At 37.5% G+C, this 21197-nt stretch overlaps 1 protein-coding gene across 6 annotated transcripts in view; it reads left to right on the top strand.

Annotated features, from left to right (window-relative positions):
• The first annotated feature begins 10654 nt into the window (after positions 1 to 10654).
• Positions 10655 to 21197, top strand: part of LOC134747021 (yemanuclein-like) — a 35468-nt gene continuing 24925 nt past the window's right edge. For 5 of the 6 annotated variants that reach the window (XM_063681568.1, XM_063681569.1, XM_063681567.1 and 2 more), the window contains exons 1-8: positions 10655 to 10913; positions 13727 to 13828; positions 14903 to 15010; positions 15763 to 15891; positions 16927 to 17052; positions 17470 to 17560; positions 19704 to 19815; positions 20891 to 21040. In XM_063681568.1, the coding sequence (XP_063537638.1) occupies positions 10755 to 10913; positions 13727 to 13828; positions 14903 to 15010; positions 15763 to 15891; positions 16927 to 17052; positions 17470 to 17560; positions 19704 to 19815; positions 20891 to 21040 (977 nt within the window). In that variant the 5' untranslated portion in view covers positions 10655 to 10754. The remainder of the gene's footprint in view (positions 10914 to 13726; positions 13829 to 14902; positions 15011 to 15762; positions 15892 to 16926; positions 17053 to 17469; positions 17561 to 19703; positions 19816 to 20890; positions 21041 to 21197) is intronic. The other variant, XM_063681570.1, reaches the window with a different exon arrangement.

The following is a 21197-nucleotide window of genomic DNA, read 5'->3' as shown; positions in this document are numbered from 1 at the left end:
ATATCTTGTATGTAAATAAAGAACTACGTTTGATTATATATGCTTTAGATTGTTTTTGGAAGGTTAAAGATTCTAAAAAGGTATCATTTTTGAAATCATCACCCCTGGAAACTTAGAAATCGCGTACCATCCCGACTGTCATAAAATATTTATTGCATGTCGCGTGCATAAATTGTCGCCGCTGAAGTTATCAGCAGATAAAGAACATGAAATGATCAACGGATCGGAGACCTTGTCTAGAGGCGGTTTAAAAACCGCGGATTAATTACGGAAAAAAAAACGTGTGTGTACAAGGAGGCCTTATCCTGTTTCTATTTTACAATTGACGGCCACCTGTCTGCACTTAGACACACAAACAATTACATTAAAGTGGTCTGTGGTATGTTGTGTCATAACATAACCTGACCGTAGAGGACAGCTAGCTTAGTTTAAAAAAAAATTGTTACTTTAAGTAAAGAAAAGTAAAGAAAGAGCCAAAATCCAGCCGCATCCGGCCGGATTGAAAATCAGTCCGGTTTGCAATCACTAGATATGATAGTGGCCAGACCTTTACAAGAATCATCATCATCATTCGCTCTTGCCCTTTTTCCATCACTTGTGGTCGGCGCAGTATGTCTTTTTCCTCCATACCTCTCTGCCTATCGTCATCTCATCATTCACCACATGTGGTATTACATTGCCTAATCTGTCCACGCCCCTGTGCCGCAATAGAACAGCAATAAAAACCCATATTGCTTCTACAACATTAAACTCGTAACGGCTTCCTAGGACATTGCTTTATGGCGCATTATGGCCGTGGTATTGGTCTGTTTTGGACGGGATAAATCAAACACTCAGATTGCGATAGGTGTATAATGAAATACCTATTATAAGTATTACGACAAACATTCCATGCAAAGTTTTGCCAAGGCATCCAGCAAGTTAATTTGTATGATACAAATTATATAACTTGCTGGGTGCCTTGGACCACGGTCGGTTACGCAAAATAGGCGCCAGTCGTCGAGTTGGGGAGTGGCCGAAAATCGCCCGAATACAATACAATGGTCGGATAGGAAATGGACTAGAAAAAAAATCGGCTTGTTTTTGGGTAGCTACCGTTTGTCAGCCAACCACCTGACATTCACGGGGATTCATGATACATCGGCGATGATTTGATTTCGCGTGTTTAGTTAACTTTGTTTTTTGTAAAATAGTTACCAAACTATGAATAGTAAGCTCCAAACGGGCTTAGAAATGTTCAAATAGTTTCTTTTTTTATAGTTTTTGCCTATTTTTTGGCTAGTGTAAAACATTCCCTCACCCAAAAATCCGGGGTACCTATATGTACACCGCCTTTAACCCTTTAATTTAACCACTTTACGAGCTACCGCCCGGGAAAAATTTGGCCATCAAATCTGTTGCTGTCTCGCGGTCCAAATGTCCATAACCTAAGATTAGACCCTAGGTCTACTACATACTTTTAAGTACATCGTATTCTGAAGTTCTGAACATGAATTATCCAAATCATTATTAAGGTTTCGAAAATTCTAGAAAATTTCTTGTCTTTGACCCCTTCTACCACCTGAACTAAGAAATTGTTTCCTAATTAACTATACTTAAATCTTCTAATTAATTTATTCAAAAAATCATAAACAGCAATTCCATTGCAGGCTATTCTAAAATACTTTCCATGCATGCAAAGTAAGGCAGAATAAATACTCGTTAGATGGTCTATACGGTCCAAATCCCTGTAATATTTTCGCTGAAAATACTCGGAGGTAAAGTTGCGTATTCCCTATATCCACGTATCGGTATAGAGTATGAAAATAATCAAGATTTTACTTACTTATTTACTTGGCTGGCACGATGACCCACCATGAGTCTTGGCCTCCAACACAAGAGCACGCCACTTTGCTCGGTCCTGGGTTCGAATTCGAATCCCGGTAAGGGCATTTATTTGTGTGATGAGCACATATATTTGTTCCTGAGTCATGGGTGTTTTCTATTTATTTACATCGTTGTCTGACATACCCATAACACAAGCCTCTTTGGGCTTACCGTGGGACTTAGTCAATCTGTGTAAGAATGTCCTATAACATATTTAATATGTGTACTTTATTAGAAATATTCTCTGTCGAAAGATACTCTGTGCCTGCCCAGGTGCATATCGCACGCGATTGCAGCTGCCGGCCCGGTTTTGCATATCATTAGCTTTTATACACCTCATGTGCACGCTTTAATGTGTTTCTCAAGGTAAACGGAATTCTTAACTAGAAAGAAAGTTTATCATTCGATTTGTTCAATTCATAATTCTTCATTGTTCTGTTACCATCTTCAAAACCCTGCCAAATGCGAGTCGGACTCGCGCACGAAGGCTTCCGTACCATTACGCAAAAAACTTTTATGCTGAGAGCCCCATTTAAATATTTATTTTATTCTGTTTTTAGTATTTGGTGTTATAGCGGCAACAGAAATACATCGACTGTTAAAATTTCAACTGTCTAGCTGTCATGAGATACAGCCTGGTGACAGACGGACGGACAGACAGACAGACAGCGGAGTCTTAGTAATAGGGTCCCGTTTTAACCCTTTGGGTACAGAACCCTAAAAACGTAAGCGGGCTAAGAGTCGAGCTCCAATAGAATTTTTGTAATTGTCTACTGACAAATTGGTTTGCTAGACTATATGACTTTGAAGCTTCTAATGGCTCTTATCTACCAAAACACACGTTAATTTCACCATCATTCAGATCAATAAAGCGATAACGTACAAGTTTGGGAACACATCAAATTATTTTATTAAATATTTTGGTTTGTGTTGTGTTTGTGTTTTGGTTTGTGTTTTGGTTCGAATCCGGCCTTCACCGCTGGAGGGCTTCGTCACTTTTTCTTTAATATATGACGTCTATTACAGTTTTTAAAGCGATAACGCTTTAAAGGGTGGACCAAATTACAGGAAAAAGCTAAAATATATAGGCCTTATTAAATTGGGTCAATGAAGAGGTCAAATAATCTAATGAATAATATTCAGAAAGTACCTCCATATCTCAGGATTCTTGAATAATACTTCGTGCTGCGTTTGAACGGGGAATTTTAGGCGAGTAGATTAAGTTAGGCTAGTTGGACTTGTTTAATTGCGTAGTTAGTAGTGTGGCTTTTTGGCAAGCCAGCCAAACGCAGGAGCAAAAAAGCAAACTGTATTTTGACGACAGGCCAATAGAGTTAAGTGAGTTTTGCTTCCACCTTAAATTAAGGAGCCGATAATATATATTCCATTGTTTTAAATAAATATAAAATATCTTTATTTCGGAACGTTCAAAATTCCATACAATATTGTTACACAATATTGTTGTACAATATTGTTGTTTTGAAGAACACTTTTAGTTTAAATTAAAAATAATATATAAGTAATCTTTTTAATAAATTCAGTAAGTAGAGGTACGTATTTGAATGATTACATGAGTACAAAAAATAGAATTCGCTGGTGCCTTGAAACATACAAGATTCCACTTTTCGAACCGCTCGCTACGCTCGTGGTTCAATATAGAAATCTTTCGCTTGCTCGGGTATTAATATTAGCACGAGGAGCTAAATAACAACTTTTCCTCATAAAAAATGCTATTAGAGTCGGTCCAAGATAATACTGCATCATTGATATCAAAATTCTATGAAAAAATATGACGTTCAAAGTTTAAGTTGGTGCAAAGTTAGCTTGGACTTTAGTTTTCTGTTCTCTTGTTGTAAAAGTATACAACTTTGCCCTTTCACCATAACCTTGCCCACTGCGTCATAGTTCAGTAAAAGCGAAATAACTTAAAAGTAGTTACAGACACTTTCTGAAGACGTGAAGAGTGTATTTTTAAGTCATTTCGCTTTTACTGAACTGTGATGCGTTATGTTGAAAGGGCAAAGTTGTACTCTTTTAGGTAAGTACTGACAATATTCGTACTTATGCTAGGCTAGCGCAGGCAATCGGAGCATAGCAGGCGTGATAAAATATAACTGGCATCTCCAGTCATCTAAACGGGTCTTAAGTGAGACTACCTAGTCGGCTCATAAGTTCTGTCACTGGCCTTTAAAATTTAAATTTGGAACTCCTAAAACAAAAACCGTTCTGCATTTGAATTTCGAATCTTTATTAAATATTTGAGTAGTATAATTTTGCAATTTTCTGTTTTCTTCAACATGGAGTGGACGCTTAAAGATAGCCGTACCGCAATAATTGCACTATATCGTTGTGGTCACTCGCCGACTAAAATTTTTAAGCTACTTGAAAATTTAAAATTCTCTCTAAGATTTGTGTGTCGTACCATAGAAAGATACAGTGAGGTCTCTAGTTTAAATGACAAGAAAAGAAGCGTACGTCCGCGTACAGCTAGGACTCCAGCGGTTGTACAAGCAATTAGGGCACGCATTGCCAGAAATCCCGCTAGGAAACAAAAAGTTATGGCCCTCCAGATGGGTTTGAGCAAAAACACGGTGAAAAGAGTGCTTAATCAAGACCTGAGACTTCGTGCTTATAAACGAAAAACTGGCCATCTTCTCAATGGTCGGCTTAAAGCTTTAAGGCTTAAAAGATCTAAAGCTTTATTGAAGAAGTACGCTAAAAATAAGCACCGTTGTATACTGTTTTCGGACGAGAAAATTTTTGACATAGAAGAAAACTGTAATAAACAAAATGATAGAGTGTACGCTCGCAATAGTAAAGAAGCGTCTAATAGCATTCCCCGTATTCAAAGAGGTCATCACCCTTCATCTGTGATGGTTTGGCTGGGAGTTTCTTATGCGGGCGTCACTAGTATGCATTTTTGTGAGAAAGGAGTAAAAACTAGTGCCAAAGTGTACCAAGACACGGTGTTGACTAATATTGTGAAATCACTATCCCATACGATGTTTCTAAACCAGCATTGGGTTTTCCAGCAGGACTCTGCTCCAGCCCATAAGGCAAAGTCTACACAAGCCTGGCTCGCCTCCAATAAAATCGACTTTATACGGCATGAAGATTGGCCCTCCTCTAGCCCAGATCTTAATCCTTTAGACTATAAAATATGGCAGTATTTAGAGGAAAAGGTGTGCTCAAAACCTCATGCAAATCTAGACTCGCTGAAAAAATCTCTTGCTACGGCAGTGGCCAATATCGACATGAAAGTGGTGCGTGAATCCATTGACGACTGGCCACGAAGACTTCAAGCCTGTGTAGATAATTATGGCGGTCATTTTGAATAAATGTTATACATTTAGATTCTCTAGTTTATAAGCTTTCAAACGCTTTACAAATTATACGGAATAAACTTAAACTTTTGATTTTATTTGATACTATGTATATGACAGAACTTATGAGCCGACTAGGTAATGTCCCGTATCTTAATAGGAATCTCGGTTTCATAATGTCCAAGTCATCAGCGTTTTCCGAAATACCCTTCTTAAGGACTAGCAGTAGATGTACGGGGATGTAGAGGTGGACTTTTGGATTTTTTGCTCGAGGGGTACATAAAGCCAAGCCAAGCCAAAATATACAGGGTGGACACAAAATCCGCCGCCGCCGCGGACACTCGTGCCTGAGGAAGGATTCCCGAAGAATCCGAAACATGTCGCCAAAAGGGACTAAAAATAATAGTGAGTGAAACCGTAGTGATCTAAATATCGTAATATACCAAAATATATATAATAGCTTCGAGTAAGACTTCAGTAAATAGTTATTTTACCTATAACGAAATCGTTTAGATCTAGAAAAGTCGGCTTAGTTATTGTTTATTAAATATAACGCACATATTCTTGTTCAAATACTAAGTTTCGTTTTTGTAAACAAAAATTACTAAAATGTAATATTTGATGTTTTTTATGTACCTAATCTGGACATCCGCATCCGCGGATGTGAGCCTTTAAATATCCGCATCCGCATCGGCACCCGCGGATGTCAAAAAATCGGCGCGACACTAAAACCAGCCTAAAATGGGTAAAAGTTCAATAGGTACGTACGGTACGTACGTACCTTCAAGAAAAGAGCGTACTCCCATCTTAAAGGCCGGCAACGCACTCACAACCCCTCTGGTGTTGTGGGTGTCCATGGGCGGCGGTAATCGCTTACCATCAGGTGATCCGTCTGCTCGTTTGCCTCCTATTTCATAAAAAAATAAAAAAAATAAAAACTCCCTTTTTTCGTTATCCCTATTAATTACTGCTCAGAAAGAAATATCACTGAAGTAATAAATACTACGACATCACTGTCCCGTATCTAACTTTAAAAAATTCACCTTATCTTCCCAGTTTTTGCAGATAGTGTCCTTTTTTAATAAGTTCAATTTATTCGGATTGTGTAAAAGTAAAAACGCTTACTCGGGACCGGGGACGCCGATAAAATTAATTTTAATTACGACCAGGTACCTACTATCGTTTAAGATTCTAATGGCTTCTCTACACGATGGCCCAGCGCTGGACCAGCGAGACGGCCATGCGATGGTTGAGAGCACTCACTATGGAATGGGCCACGTGTAGCGTACGCACCATCGCTGGCCCACCGGACGAAAAACCGACACATCTGTTTATCAAAAGCTTGTAGCTTGTAATACAAGCGGAAGTCCCTTTCTAACAAAAGCTGTCAAGAAGTGAGTTCGGCTTGTATTAAAGCCCGACCATAAATATATGATCATTGTCAAGAGGGCGCTGTTATTCTCATGTATGTGGTGACAGTTCAGTTTAGTATGAAAGATTTACAGAACAGAACAGAATAGTAAATCTATACACAAAGCTGCTAATAAAACAAGAGCAGCCTGGAAAATAATAAACCAAAATAAATATATATCACCGAAAGGTATTTCTAAAATTAATCACAATGGAAATTATATTACAAATCCCACAGATATTGCAAATTCATTTAATAATACATACACAAATCTAGTAAAAAATTTACAAATTGGCAAATCTTCTCTTACAGAAACTACCTATAATATAGATAAGACATTACATTCTCTTTTTTTGACACCAACTACATCAATAGACATAAATAGAATAATAAAAAAATTGAAGTGTACTAATAGTACAGGTTATGATAACATCCCAACTATAGTTATAAAGCACTGTTCAACCTTTTTGGCTGGGCCCCTTAGCTATATAATTAACCTATCGCTTAAAGACGGAATTTTTCCAGATAAACTAAAAATAGCAGTTGTAAGACCACTATTCAAAAAAGGAGACCAACATCTGTGTGATAATTATAGACCCATTGCACTTCTTCCGGTTGTTTCAAAAGTGTTCGAAAGAGTAATACACAACATGTTATATAATTTCTTAGAAAAGTTTCACATTTTAATTGATGAACAATATGGTTTTAGAAGGGAAAAAAGTACTAATCTGGCTATATATGATTTAATGAGAACTATTGCAGAGTGTCTAAATAACAAAGTACCTGTCATGTCCGTGTTTATGGACATGACAAAAGCATTCGATTTTGTATGCCACAAAAAACTGCTACAAAAGCTTTATGCCTATGGTATTCGAGGTCCAGCACACGCACTCATTAAATCATACTTAACCAACAGACAACAGTATACAGAAATTAATTACATAGATGAACATAAAGTTGAAAATAAAGCAAGGTCAGAGTTGAAAGTCATAGAATACGGGGTTCCACAGGGAAGTATTCTTGGCCCACTTTTGTTTATAATATATATAAATGACCTACCTCGAGTTATAAATGACCAAATGATCTTGTTTGCGGACGATTCGACAATGATAATAAAAGGTGACAAAAATAAGGACTATGAAAATACTATTAATAATTCGCTTAAAACTGTTATAGACTGGATGGGTGAAAACAACCTAGTAGTAAATTTAGGAAAAACGAAATGCATGCAATTTCACCTCCAAAAGTCAGGGTCCTCGGATGATGTTGTGGTCAAATATAAAGAAGAAAATATAGAACACGTAAATGAATTTAAATTTCTTGGCATTCAAATAGATAGTAATGTGGGATGGAGAGGGCACATATGTAATCTGTGTAAAAAAATAAACCAGTATGTCTATGTCATAAGAAGACTGACAGAAACGGTTTCGCAGCAGTCAGCTCTCACTGCTTATCACGCTTATGTATCCTCTAATCTCAGATACGGAATTATACACTGGGGCAATGCTGCTGATTGTGATATCATGCCTTTATTTAAAGCCCAAAAGAAAATTGTACGAGCTATGTTTAAAGTTAACCAAATGACAAGCTGTAGACCTTTGTTTAAGAAATTAGGCCTGTTACCACTCCATTCTATGTATATTTACGAAGCATGTGTATTTGTAAAACAATATATGGACCGATTCACTGTACATGTAAATACTCATCCTCGCCCAGCTACAAATACGCTAAAAATTCTTCCCCCAGGAAATTGTATTTCAAAAACAAGCTTTTATACAAATACCATCTACACAATGGCCCCTAAATTGTTTAACAAATTACCGGATCTGCTCAGAAATGAACAGCTGTCGACATTTAAAATTAGGTTAAAAAAAATATTAAAAGATATAAATGTTATTACAATATTGATGAATTTCTGATGGACACTTTGACAAATGAATGATTGACTTATATAATTACCCATTAATCATTATTTATTTTAAATTATTAATTACAACTTATTGATTATTTTTATTTTAAATAAAGTGACATTTCTAATAATATTGCATGCGCTAGGTAACCAAAATCATTGTACGTCGCAAGACATATTACAGAGAACAAATTGTTTATAACACCTGTAGTCATTACCTGTAATGCACAATTGATGAATAAATGATTCTAAATGATTCTAAATGATTAGTTCCAATGAAATTCCGCAACATGGCGCGTGATCATATATTCCTGGTCAGGCTTTTACAAGCTACAAGCTTTTGATAAACAGGGCACTGGCCATCCCATCGCCATCCCGCCGCACCATAAGCCATCCGACACCACTACCCTCTACAAGTTGGCCCATCTTAGCCACCTATCCAATTTCTTTGTGCAATGTGCATTGCGTCTCACATTTTGCTTAATGAGAGAGTGAGACGCACTGCTGTTACTAAGTCCTCGCAGACGAAGTCGCGGGCAACAGCTAGTTTATTATAAAGTCCGGTTTCCATTAGCGTGCGAGCAACGAGCCCACCGCTTACGCTGCGTCTTTCGTAGGCGAAAACTCGCGAACGCGAAGCGGTGCGGCGCGGCGGGCCCAAGGCGTTCGCGTTCGCAACGAGATCGCCCACGTAGGACACTTCTATAGGTATCAAATCAAAGGATTGATTCACCCCGCGCCGCGCCTCTTCGCGTTCGCGTGTTGTTCGCCTACGTAGTACGCTGCGTTACACTGGCGTCTCGTATCGCAGCTCGCGGCTCGGCTCGTGGCTCGCACGCGAATGTAAACCGGTCTTAAGAAGGATTCTTAGTCCGGTCTAACGGGGCAAAAATGAACCAGTGCTTGTGATTAACTAAATATCGACTCAAGTAAGTATAATCAATATTGATACTGTGGGAGTGCGGTGAGTTTATGGCAGGAACATTAAAGAACGCCCGAGTCGTGTTGAATACAAGGTTTATTAGTTATATTGTACATTGACTTGATGTATACAATAATTATTAGTTTTTTATCATCTATCAATACACGTGTAGTAAATCTCCTTTTCTCTGTCTCTCTGACACTTGACAGCTTAATGTTGCCGTGGTTATTATTGTAAAGGTGGCTTCACACATGTATGTGGTCGCCACAATACGAAGCGATTTCTCAATCATAATAACAAATTGGTGTGTTTAAATTTATCGACATTGACTAAAAAGCAAGTTTTATTTGTCACCGCACTATTTAACGTCGAACTAAAATTGCCTCCATCAGACCGGGGTATGTTTGTGATCTAAGGACAAGGAAGGCATTTTTGGCCACCTGGACGCATTCCCCCCTAAAAACCACCCTATGCCCCCCGTAAATTGTTAAGATGTCTGTAACATGACCAATGACCATGACAATTTATGTATAGTCTGTCAAGCCATTTCCGTCAGTAGAAAAATCGGCAAATTTATAAAAATAGTAGGCGCGAAGGGTTATCGCCCCTAGAAAATTTGAATTTCGCGCCTTTTTCTACTGACAAAATTGTTTGACTGGATATATGTATTCACGTATCGACGTGCGTATCGACTCAACTTGGATAACGCTATGCGCGTCGCGTATTCGCGTAATATGGCGAAATCCTGCTCGCAGTGCTCACACATCGGAGCGAGGTGCGAATCGCATCAATCGCATTCAGTGTGATAACCGCCCGAGTGCACGAGTTTTAAATTTCTCTGTCGGTAAAGCAGATTATATTAAGAACTTTTGATAAAAGTGACATCTTGCGGATAAACATCAAAACGCTTATTTTCCTTAGCTTGAAACGAAACGTAACATCTGGCAAAGCTGACTTTGACAGCTATCAAATCATACTATTTTGATGATTTTATTGAGTTACGGATAAGCAAAAAAATTATGTTTGATATTATTTCAACCTTACGTATTATATTATATTTATAAGCTAGTTCTTACTTTTAAAAGGAGTCTATTTACTGTATATACAGTCACTGGTGCAGCGTCATCTGTTGCTAATCTTGTGCAAAAAATTGTAGCCATCTATGTTCTTCCATAGGTAACTCGCCTTTAGTTCAAATTCCGGCCGTGGCGCTCACAACCCAAACAATGAATTCCAACATGGTGGAAATGTGCTACACTGTTTGAAAATGCAGGCCGTGTCATGCCTTGAAAAAAATCATTTTATGCTAGAATTTGGTAAAAAATGTCGGACCCTAAACGTGCTACTCTTATAACAGTGGGTGCTTCAAAAAGTGGAAAGAATAGTGTGTGTAAAACAGTGAGATTAACTATAAATCTGGATGAAAGCAACGAAAGTAAATATCCAGAGCTGAATTACAAGGAACTAGTCATAGCAGAAGACGTAAGTTATAACAGAAAATCATAGCAATTTACGCAACCATGCTGGTTTTCCAGCTCTTTATAGACTAGGGATTCTGTATAAAATTCTAGAAGCGTGTAACTTGAAGGGTTGACGAGTACAGCTGTTCGAAAAGGAGGGAAGTCGGGATCATTTTAGGATATTTTTTGCTTACGTTATGTGTAACGCTTTGTATTAGGTTTGTTACATGAATTCGCGTCCACGAGCTGCACGAGAAGCTCGGATAGCGGTCGCCATGTTTGCAACAATCTTAGAACGATCGTTGTCAACCTAGGACGTTAATCCGAGGACAATGTTTTGATTGTGTAGATAGTCCTGTTGGGATTGTTTTCTTTGGAATTTTCGCTATTTTCTTATAGTATTATTATTATTAACACGTCGCATGACTTCTGACGAGTTCGTAGACACGTACGAAAGCAATTAGTGAGCGAAAGTCCTACCTTTGTGACCTAGGTTAGCCCGCCTTATTTTGATGTTGTTTTGAGCCAGTCGGGCGGGTTGCTAGGTTATTTATTCAATAAGTCAAAATTGATTTTATAATGAAAGTGTTAAACAGCTGTTTGCTATAAACTTTAGGTATATATATATAAATACTGATATCGATGTATATAACGATGAGATAGCAGTTGCATATGTATAGGTATAGCGTGTTTGGTATCGCCGTACTGCTCGCGCCCGCTATAAAGTAGATTCGCTCACTTTGCCAATTTTAAAAAGCATATTGCTTATGTATTTGGGATAAAGATATTTATTCAATTCAATAGCTATGTTGGTTATGTACTTTGTTTGCAAACATTAACGAAAGTTGTATGTCTTGTTTTGCAAGTTACTTAAATGCTTGTGTATCTAATCTATGTATACTGGAGGTGTTTTTAGGCATTTCTATCGATTGCTGTTATGTATCATGGCGCTAGGTATATAAGGAGGTTAAGTGTCATTTACTTTTACGCGAATGTATGCGTGAACGAAGGACAATGCCTTTCCTGTGTGTTTGTGTGAACTCGTTTGGGGTTATTGGAGTTTTTGAATGGGAGCGTATTATTTTAGGTTATCCTTTATTTTGCGCGAGCCGCGCGCGTTTTATAGTTTCTGATGACAGATGGCGCTTTAGAATTTGTTTTTCAGCTTTGTTAAGTGTAAATTTACTTTTTCTTTTGGTTTTATTTTCGTTGTTGTGTGTTATGTTCATTAAATATGTTTTTATCTTTATGCTTGCTGTTTATAAGTTTGATAATTAGTTATTGCTATGTTTTGTATCACTTAGATTAAACAGGGAATCTATCTAGTATATAATATTTTGAAGTATATATATTGTGGTAGTGATAGGTTAGGTTTAACATCAACAAACAATTTATGAAATGTTTAGTAGTATGCATATTATGCAACTTCAATAAGAACATAATTAATTTACTAATCCATCATTTTGTATCTTGTGCTTGCATTTACTACTTACTAAGAACGAATGCATATATCTTATCCTGGTCATTTATTTTTGCATAATAACAATTCACTTGGTGATAAAAAGATGAGTCATGTTCACGTCACAGTCAAGCCTGACTTATTTAAGCTTATTTATTTTTACTTTTCAATTATTATTTTTTTAATATAAATTTCATTTATTTTAAGCTATTTGAATTTTTGAGTTTCTAGAGATAAGCTAAGATGCATGACAACCATAGAGTTGTCAAAACATTATGAAAAATCCATCAATATTAGACTTCATTTTAATCAACCATGTTGAATTACCTGGGGCTGGGTACTTTATCTATTTATTACTGAATTTTTTTTTTCTTTTTCATAGACAAAGCTCTATAGAATTTGTTTTCTAGCCAGGCTCTAAGGTGGACCGCGGTCTGGATCCAGTCCGCAGACCTATTTATTTATTATTATTATATATTATTTCGTTGTAGACAGGCAGCTGATGCTGGTACGTCAAAATCATAGTTCACTTAGCACAATTTAACAGTTTAGATAGTTTGTCTAGTCTATTTTTAAATTGATTCACACTTGTAGAGTTCACAACTTCAGAGGGTCATTTGTTCCAAGCCTTTACTATTCGGTTTGCAATAAAAAAAATTGCCGATATTTGTTTGTGCTTTGTTGTTAGTTGTTACTAACTTACTAGTGTAAGGTTGTGTCCTCTTGTGCGCGTGTTTGAGTTTCGAGTAAACAGATCGCTTAGTTCTGGACAGTAGTAATATCCATGAATGATTTTGGCTGCTCGATCAAGTCGCCTTGTTCACGCCTTTTTTCCAGTGTTGTCAGGCCCAGCTTGACTAATATAATCCGTAACCTATACATTACATTTGCTTATTTAATAAACTCAAGTAGAAATGGACGGTGATGGTCATTTTATTTTAAAAGCTGGACCCCTGAAGAAACAAATTGGTGATCCCTGTAATCTAAGAGCTCTTTCACACTGACGGGCCGTTTTTTTGTGGGTACGGTTTTCTGCAGGATCCCGTTTTAATAGTTTAAGTGCTAATATAGTAACGTTCACACGAGCATTCTGTTTGCGGGATGCTACAGAACACGGGATCCTGCAGAAAACTGTACCCGCAAAAAAGTGGACGTCAGTGGGAAAGAGCTTTAAGGTGTGCTCCCGGTACTAGTTTTCTATACAAATTATGTGCTAAAAACCGGGAATTCTCAGTTCTTTTTTTTTGTGCAATAGAGTGATTTACTACTACAAATTTAGTACCAGGAGAATGACGTACCAGGCTCCCATGAGCCATGTAATAAAGCGGGTCGGCTTGAGGATGATTATGACTGATATTTCGAATTGCATTTTTCAGAGAAAAAAGAGAGTAGAAAATGGGAAGACAAACAAGCTGGATCCATTTTCCGACAATGATGAGGAGCTAGAACGGGTTGCCAAGAAATTTGAACAAAAATATGTAAGTTTCACATGGTTAACCAACTGATTTTTAAGTAGGTATACATTTATATGTTTTATTTCATTTATTTGCATAATCAGGTACATTACAATACACAGGTGTTATTTGTAAAGTAGGAGGTATATGATACCATAGAGTAAAGTATACTAGAGCGGTACTGTCATAGTAAATTTTGTAACCCCAGTAAATTCACTGCCATCTGTCGACACACTTTAAAACTAAAAATGAAGATTTATAAAAATACGATAAAATGTATTTAAATATGGATAAATGATTTTTTTTATTTGCATTAATTATTTTTATGATTTTGACCCATGTTCTTTCACTGATATGCGTTAAAATTGTTAAATAACAAACGAAACCGTCAACGCCATCTATACGACAGTAGGCCAAAGCTAGTAGCGCCCTCTGAACGAGAATCAAATTTTCTTGATTTTCGAGGCACGTTTTTTCCTTAGACTGTATCCATCTATTACGGAGTTATATCTATCTTTGATGATACCCTGTCAGGGCATTGCAAAATTCTTAAATACTAAGTTTAAGTGTGTAAATGTGTGGAGACCCTTTCCATCTCCAATTTTATGATCGTTTTTAGGGTTCCGTACCCAAAGGGTAAAAACGGGACCCTATTACTAAGAGTCCTCTGTCTGTCTGTCTGTCACCAGGCTGTATCTCATGGACCGTGACAGCTAGAAAGTTGAAATTTTCACAGATGATACATTTCTGTTGCTGCTATAACAACAAATACTAAAAACTACGGAACCCTCGGTGGGCGAGTCCGACTCGCAGTTGTCCGGTTTTTTATATTATATATGTATTATATTTTATCTGTGACACTTAAGAGACTTATATCTAAAGTGATTATAGTTAGTTGGTTAGTTGTGTTATAGTTTTTTTTTGTGTTTTCGACATTTAGAGAGTGTAATATCTCTGATAAAGTATCTAATATATCATTGATTCAATATTTTGTAATTTTTATTGCTTGTAAAAATTTGACATATAAAAGTGCCCCTATGGCCTACTTGCTGAATAAATGTTTGATGTTGGTGTTAATATTTTCCTTGTATTTTCCAGGGTGGCAAGAGCACATATGGCAGAAAGGGACGTTCCAAGCATGATGACTTTGCGGACATCGGCATGGGTTACGATGAGAATGACCCTTTCATCGATAACACAGACAATGTAAGCACTCTCTTTCTCTCTCTGTTTAGCCCTTCGCTACCCTTCTATTTTTTTACTATTTTGGCCTCAGGAATGCGTGGCTATAGTCCTTTGGGTTCCTTGCACACAGTAAATATAACAATGAGACCTGAAACGATAAATAACAAGCAAATCAATTAAGTATTCATAAGATGCATGCCGTTTAACTTAAGTGTCTCAAAGATGCAAGTAGTCCATTGCGAATGCAAATTATTTAAATATACAAAACCATGTTGAAAACTGTTGATGCATGCTACACTTCAACAAATATTGAACAGGCAAATGTGCTAACATGTTCGAAAACTTTTGCCTTCATGTGCATATTTTTTTTTTTTTTTTTTTATGTGATATTCAGCAAACGAGCAGACGAGCCGCCTGATGGGAAGCAGTCATCGTCGCCCATGGACGTACATATTATCTTAGTTTGACTACCATTTTGTATGTATCTCTCTCAGTTACTTAAAGGTTAGCTGGAAGAGATCCCTTAAGGGGATAAGTTCGCCTTTGTACACATTTACTGAATTCTCTCTGTGTTATGTACTTGTTTTGTGCAATAAGTGTTTACTACTACAACTAATAAAACTGCTAAACGGATTTTCATGCGGTTTTCACCTATTAATAGAGTGATTCTTGAGGCAGGGTTAGGTGTATAATTAGTTAAGATTTTGTGTAACCCGTGCGAAGCCGGGGCGGGTCACTAGTACGTTATAATATTGTACGTTGTTTTGTTTCAGTACGATGAGATGATGCCACCAGAGACGGACACGTTCTACGGCGGTTTCTACATCAACAGCGGGTCGTTAGAGTTCAAGAGTGTGCCTGAGAACCGGATCTCGGATGTGGAGAATGGGAGAAGGAATAAGGTACTTTCTGTCACTAACTAAAAGCCCATTTACAAAGCTCATACCCTACCCACCTTGTCATAGAAAAGGTGCGAAAAATCAAAAAAACGTCTGTGAGTCAATGATGTTTTACCCCCGTCGCAAAAAGGAGGGTGGTTCTTAGCTATACAAAATAAAAATAAAAACCTATGCTATGTTTAATAATAAAAAACCGGCCAAGTGCGAGTAGGACTCGCGCACAAAGGGTTCCGTACCATTATCTATAAAAACGGCAAAAAAATCAAATTTTCACAGATGATGTATTTCCGTTGCCGCTATAACAACAAATACTAAAAATAGAATAAAATAAATATTTAAGTGATTCCATACAGCAAACGTGATTTTTTTGCCGTCTTTTGCGTAATTAATTCCATCTCGCACTTGGCAAATTGAACAATCAAGAGAGGCTCTCAAATGCGTGTTAGATTTATAAGGTTGGTTTGCAAATATTGAGTTGTGTTTCCTTAGTTGGCTGGTAGAATTGACTTTTAAATGATGGTTTTTAGGGTTCCGTACCCAAAGGGTAAAAACGGGACCCTATTACTAAGACTCCGCTGTCCGTCTGTCTGTCCGTCTGTCACCAGGCTGTATCTCATGAACCGTGATAGCTAGACAGTTGAAATCTTCACAGATGATGTATTTCTGTTGCCGCTATAACAACAAATACTGAAAACAGAATAATATAAATATTTAAATGGGGCTCCCATACAACAAACGTGTTTTTTTTGCTGTTTTTTTCCGTAATGGTACGGAACCCTTCGTGCGCGAGTCCGACTCGCACTTGGCCGGTTTTTTAATGTTAATTTGATTTGGTTTGATGTTTTACAATTAGTAATAGTATTTACCTCCCATTGGTGTGGTTAAAAATTTAGCTTAACCGTTCATGGTAATATTGATACCCAAGCTGTTGAAATATATGAAAGTTGAACTTTGCCCCCTTGTAAAACAAATAACTATTATAACCTCACATTCTGCCTCACCATATTGCTAATTTGAACCTTATATCTTGTTATACAGAGGAGGATTTCGTCAAGCAGCAGCGAAGAGGAGTCTTCGGAGAGCTCATCGGACTCTGAGAGTGCTGATGAGAAGGAAACTAAGACTATACCCAACGGAGCGGTGCATAATGAACATAGGAAAAAGGTAAGATTACAAAAATTCAATCTGCGTTTGGTTGATCAATTATTTTATTGTCCAAAGCCTCAATAAAAACCTGATTATATATTTAAAAAAAAATGTTTTTATTCGGCTACTATTTAAATGATCAGCTTAAATTAAGTCACTTTCCGCTGTCAGTCCATCTGTCCCTATGTATGCTTAGATCTTTAAAACTACGCAACGAATTTTGTATGCGGTTTTTTTAATAGATAGAGTGATTCAAGAGGAAAGTCTATATGTATAATTTGTAAAGGTTTTGTGTAAATTAGTTGAAGCGGAGCGAAGCCGGGGCGGGTCGCTAGTAATATTATAAATTAGTATACATCAGAACATTTTTGTATTATTGAGATTTTACTACCTAATTTGTTAGTACATAATTTGTTTTATTTTTTATTTTTACAGAAAAACAAAGATATTGATAAGAAAAAGAAAGCGAACAAAATCAGAAGGACCGACTCATCTGCAGCTACATCAGGGAAACAGACTTCTGATGGTAAGAATTATGAACAGGCATCGTAAACTGCGAGCGAAATCCATTGAAATGACGTATGACAACCAGTTAGACGTATGAAACCCTAGTACTTTAATGGATTTCGCTCGCAGTTTACGATGCCTGGTTATAAAATATGACAAACAATTTTGATTATCAATCACTGCTAAGGTTAAAAGGCTTAAACACTTAAAAAGTTTTCAGCCATTTGTAGTTTTATGGTGAGACAAGCCTTAAATGATTAAACACTTAAGTAGTACTAAGTAGTAAATCACTTTATTGTACAAAACAAAAATTGTTAACTTGAAATTCATATAAATTTAGGTACAAAGGCGAGCTTATCCCTATAAGGGATTTCTTCCAGCTAACCTTAGAGTAAATGAGTGGAAAATTCGAATTAGATAGATAGACAAACTTACAGAACGTACAATAATATTTAAAAAGGAAAACTACAATATTAACGTCTATGAATAACTAAAATACATCAATAGCACTTAAATGTTCGGATCAAAAATACGTTTTTGGCAGACTTCTTTTTTAGGCTGCAAATTTGCTCATCTTCCTCGCGTTGTCCCGGCATTTTTCCACGGCTCATGGGAGCCTGGGGTCCGCTTGACAACTAATCCTAAGAATTGACGTAGGCACTAGTTTTTACGAAAGCGACTGGCATCTGACCTTCCAATTAACCCAGAGGGGAAACTTGGCCTTGTTAGGATTAGTCCGGTTTCCTCACGATGGTTTCCTTCGCGAAAAGCGACTGGTAAATAAGCAAATGATATTCCGTACGTTCCGAAAACTTGAAACTCGCACGCTCTTACCGCTAGGCCACCAGCGCTTCTTGACTGCAAAGTTGCTATTCATATCTTTCAAATCATAAAAATAATTAATGCAAATAAAAAAAATCATTTATCTATATTTAAATACATTTTATCGTATTTTTATAAATATTTATTTTTAGTTTTAAAGTGTGTTGACAGATGGCAGTGAATTTACTGGGGTTACAAAATTTACTATGACAGTACCGCTCTAGTATAAGTTACTCTATGCTAAAACAAAAACGCATCTCTACTATAAGAATTACGGTTCGAAATCGAATGACTAGAAAGGAATGCCAAAAAGGACCCGGGTATGTTCTTAAACTACGTCCAAAAGGACCCGGGTATGTCCTTAAACTACGTCCAAAAGAGAATATATGAACTAAAAAATGACATCTCGCTTTGTGTGGTAGGGCACAGGACAGCGGATGTCATTCCAGATCTAGAGCAGAGCCCAACTGGGGAGGTACCTCCACCTTACAGAAAACCGCAGCCAAATAACACTAGACCCTACTAATAGTGTTGTGTTCCTGCCGGTGAGTAAGGTTGCCAGAGCTCGAGGGAGAGGAGTGTTAGGGTCGGCAACGCGCATGTAACTCCTCTGCAGTTGCAGGCGTACATAGGCTATGGAGACTGCTTAACATCAGGCGGGCCGTATGCTTGTTTGCCACCGACGTAGTATTTTAAAAAAAATGGCCGGTCGAAGTGTTTTATAGATGGCACCAGCATAGGTTTTACTGTCAATACTAACAACGGCAATGCACTTATTTTTTAGCTAGCCTGTATATATTTTTTCACCTCAGCAGCTCGAACAAGCCTACTTTCGTCACTCCCTGGAGTGAGGAAAGTGCGACTTTCCTCACTCCAGGGAGTGAAACAATGTAGCTTTTTAATTTAGTGAAGGCCATGAACATCATACTTTTATTTCATTTTTTTTATGGTATGGTATGGTACGGTACGGTACGGTACGGTACGGTACGGTACGGTACGGTATCGTACATATTATAATACTTTTTTTTCTGTTTATTCTGTGTAATTCGAAATACATTTTAACCTTTAATATGTTCTCACTACTGAGGTGAAAAATTATGTGTGCAACACGAGAGCAAAGTTATTTTACATCTCGTGTTTTTGTGTCCCTCGCTACGCTCAAGATTCTACCTTAGAATCACTCGCTTCGCTCGTGATTCAATTATAGAATCTTTCGCTTTCTCGGGACTCAAAATAAACACTCGCAAGAAAAACCAACTTTCCTCTCTTGTTGCACAAATAACTATTTCTACCTGTTTGGTGTTTTTATTTGGTACTAAAACACACCTACCTCGTTGCAGATAACGTTCACGGCGATGCCGAGAGCGCGGACTCTCGCACGTCGCAATCCGACTCGCTGACTTCCAAACCCGCGCCCAGTTCCGAGAACGCCGTGACGTCTGACAGCTCCAGGTATTCCAGTTTAAGCTTAAGTGTGGTATTCTGTCCAATTTCTTTGTCCAATGTGCATTGCGTCGGAATTAAGGCGGTTCCCTGAGCCAGAAGGCGAAAAATCTCCTTATATGATCCTGTTTTTCTAAGAGTCGTTGATATTCGTAGACGTGAAAAAAATATATGTAGTTCTTGACTATATTATCTTTAATATCATAGCTTCCGATACACGAATTATGACACTTCGCTCGATACAATTGATTCCCAAAGTAACCTCTAACTCGGACTTTTAATCCAACTTTACTCGGTTATTTATTATGTGATACTATAAACAAAAAAAGAAGAAAAAACAATCTTAACTTAAATAATAATTTCATAGCTTTCGAATTTCGATATTGTAGGGTAACGTTTTTAAAATAAATAAAAATCGACAAAATTCGATCAAAATTGACCCTTGGCGCGCATGATGTTTCCCTTTCTTTCCTGCGAAATGTGACAGAGACAGCGGCAATCCGATGGAACGGCCTTAAGCAAAATGTCAGACGCAAATACACAAGATATTGGATATTTTTTGAATTAATAAAATAATTTTAAATTATTGACGTAGTTTTGTAGGAAGCTACGTGACACAACCCTTTTAACAAGCATCTATTGTATACTGACTGAGTAATTATAAGTTCGTAGTTATTGACTGAGATTGTTAATTGTGCTAGCTGCCATTTATCATCGTTATGGTCGATTTCGACAGTCATATTGGTCTGTTTTCGTTTAAGAATAAAACTTCTACTAGGCCTTTTTGCCGGTGTTTGAGAACTAGTAAAAAGGCCTGAGTTAATAAAAAAACCGGCCAAGTGCGAGTCGGACTCCCCCACCGAGGGTTCCGTACTTTTTAGTATTTGTTGTTATAGCGGCAACAAAAATACATCTTCTGTGAAAATTTCAACTGTCTAGCTATCACGGTTCATGAGATACAGCCTGGTGACAGACAGACAGACGGACAGCGGAGTCTTAGTAATAGGGTCCCGTTTTTACCCTTTGGGTACGGAACACCAAAATCATGTTATCTTGTGCCTTTATTGTATTGTGTTATTTTCAGGGATGTAGAAGCGAAGTCTGAAGTGAAGCTGCCCCAACCAGTGATTCAAGTTTTGGAGCAGTTAGAAGCAGCAGTGAGCAAGCTACAGACAGAACATCCGGAGACTCCCGTAGCTCAACTTACTACTAATAATGAGAAGCATCTTTTGAGGTGAGATGTTTGTGCTCTCTCTAACACTTTGCAGCAACAAGTTTTGGAGTGGTTAGAAGCAGGGGTCAGTAAGTATCAAACGGAACATCCTGATACCCCGTAGCTCAACTTACTACTAATACAAAACATCCTGATATCCCGTAGCTCAACTTACTAC

This window comes from Cydia strobilella, chromosome 14 (genome assembly GCF_947568885.1).
Source record: "Cydia strobilella chromosome 14, ilCydStro3.1, whole genome shotgun sequence".
NCBI lineage: Eukaryota > Metazoa > Arthropoda > Insecta > Lepidoptera > Tortricidae > Cydia > Cydia strobilella.
The sequence above is the reverse complement of the archived record's forward strand: the minus strand, read 5'-3'. Positions and strand labels throughout refer to the sequence as shown.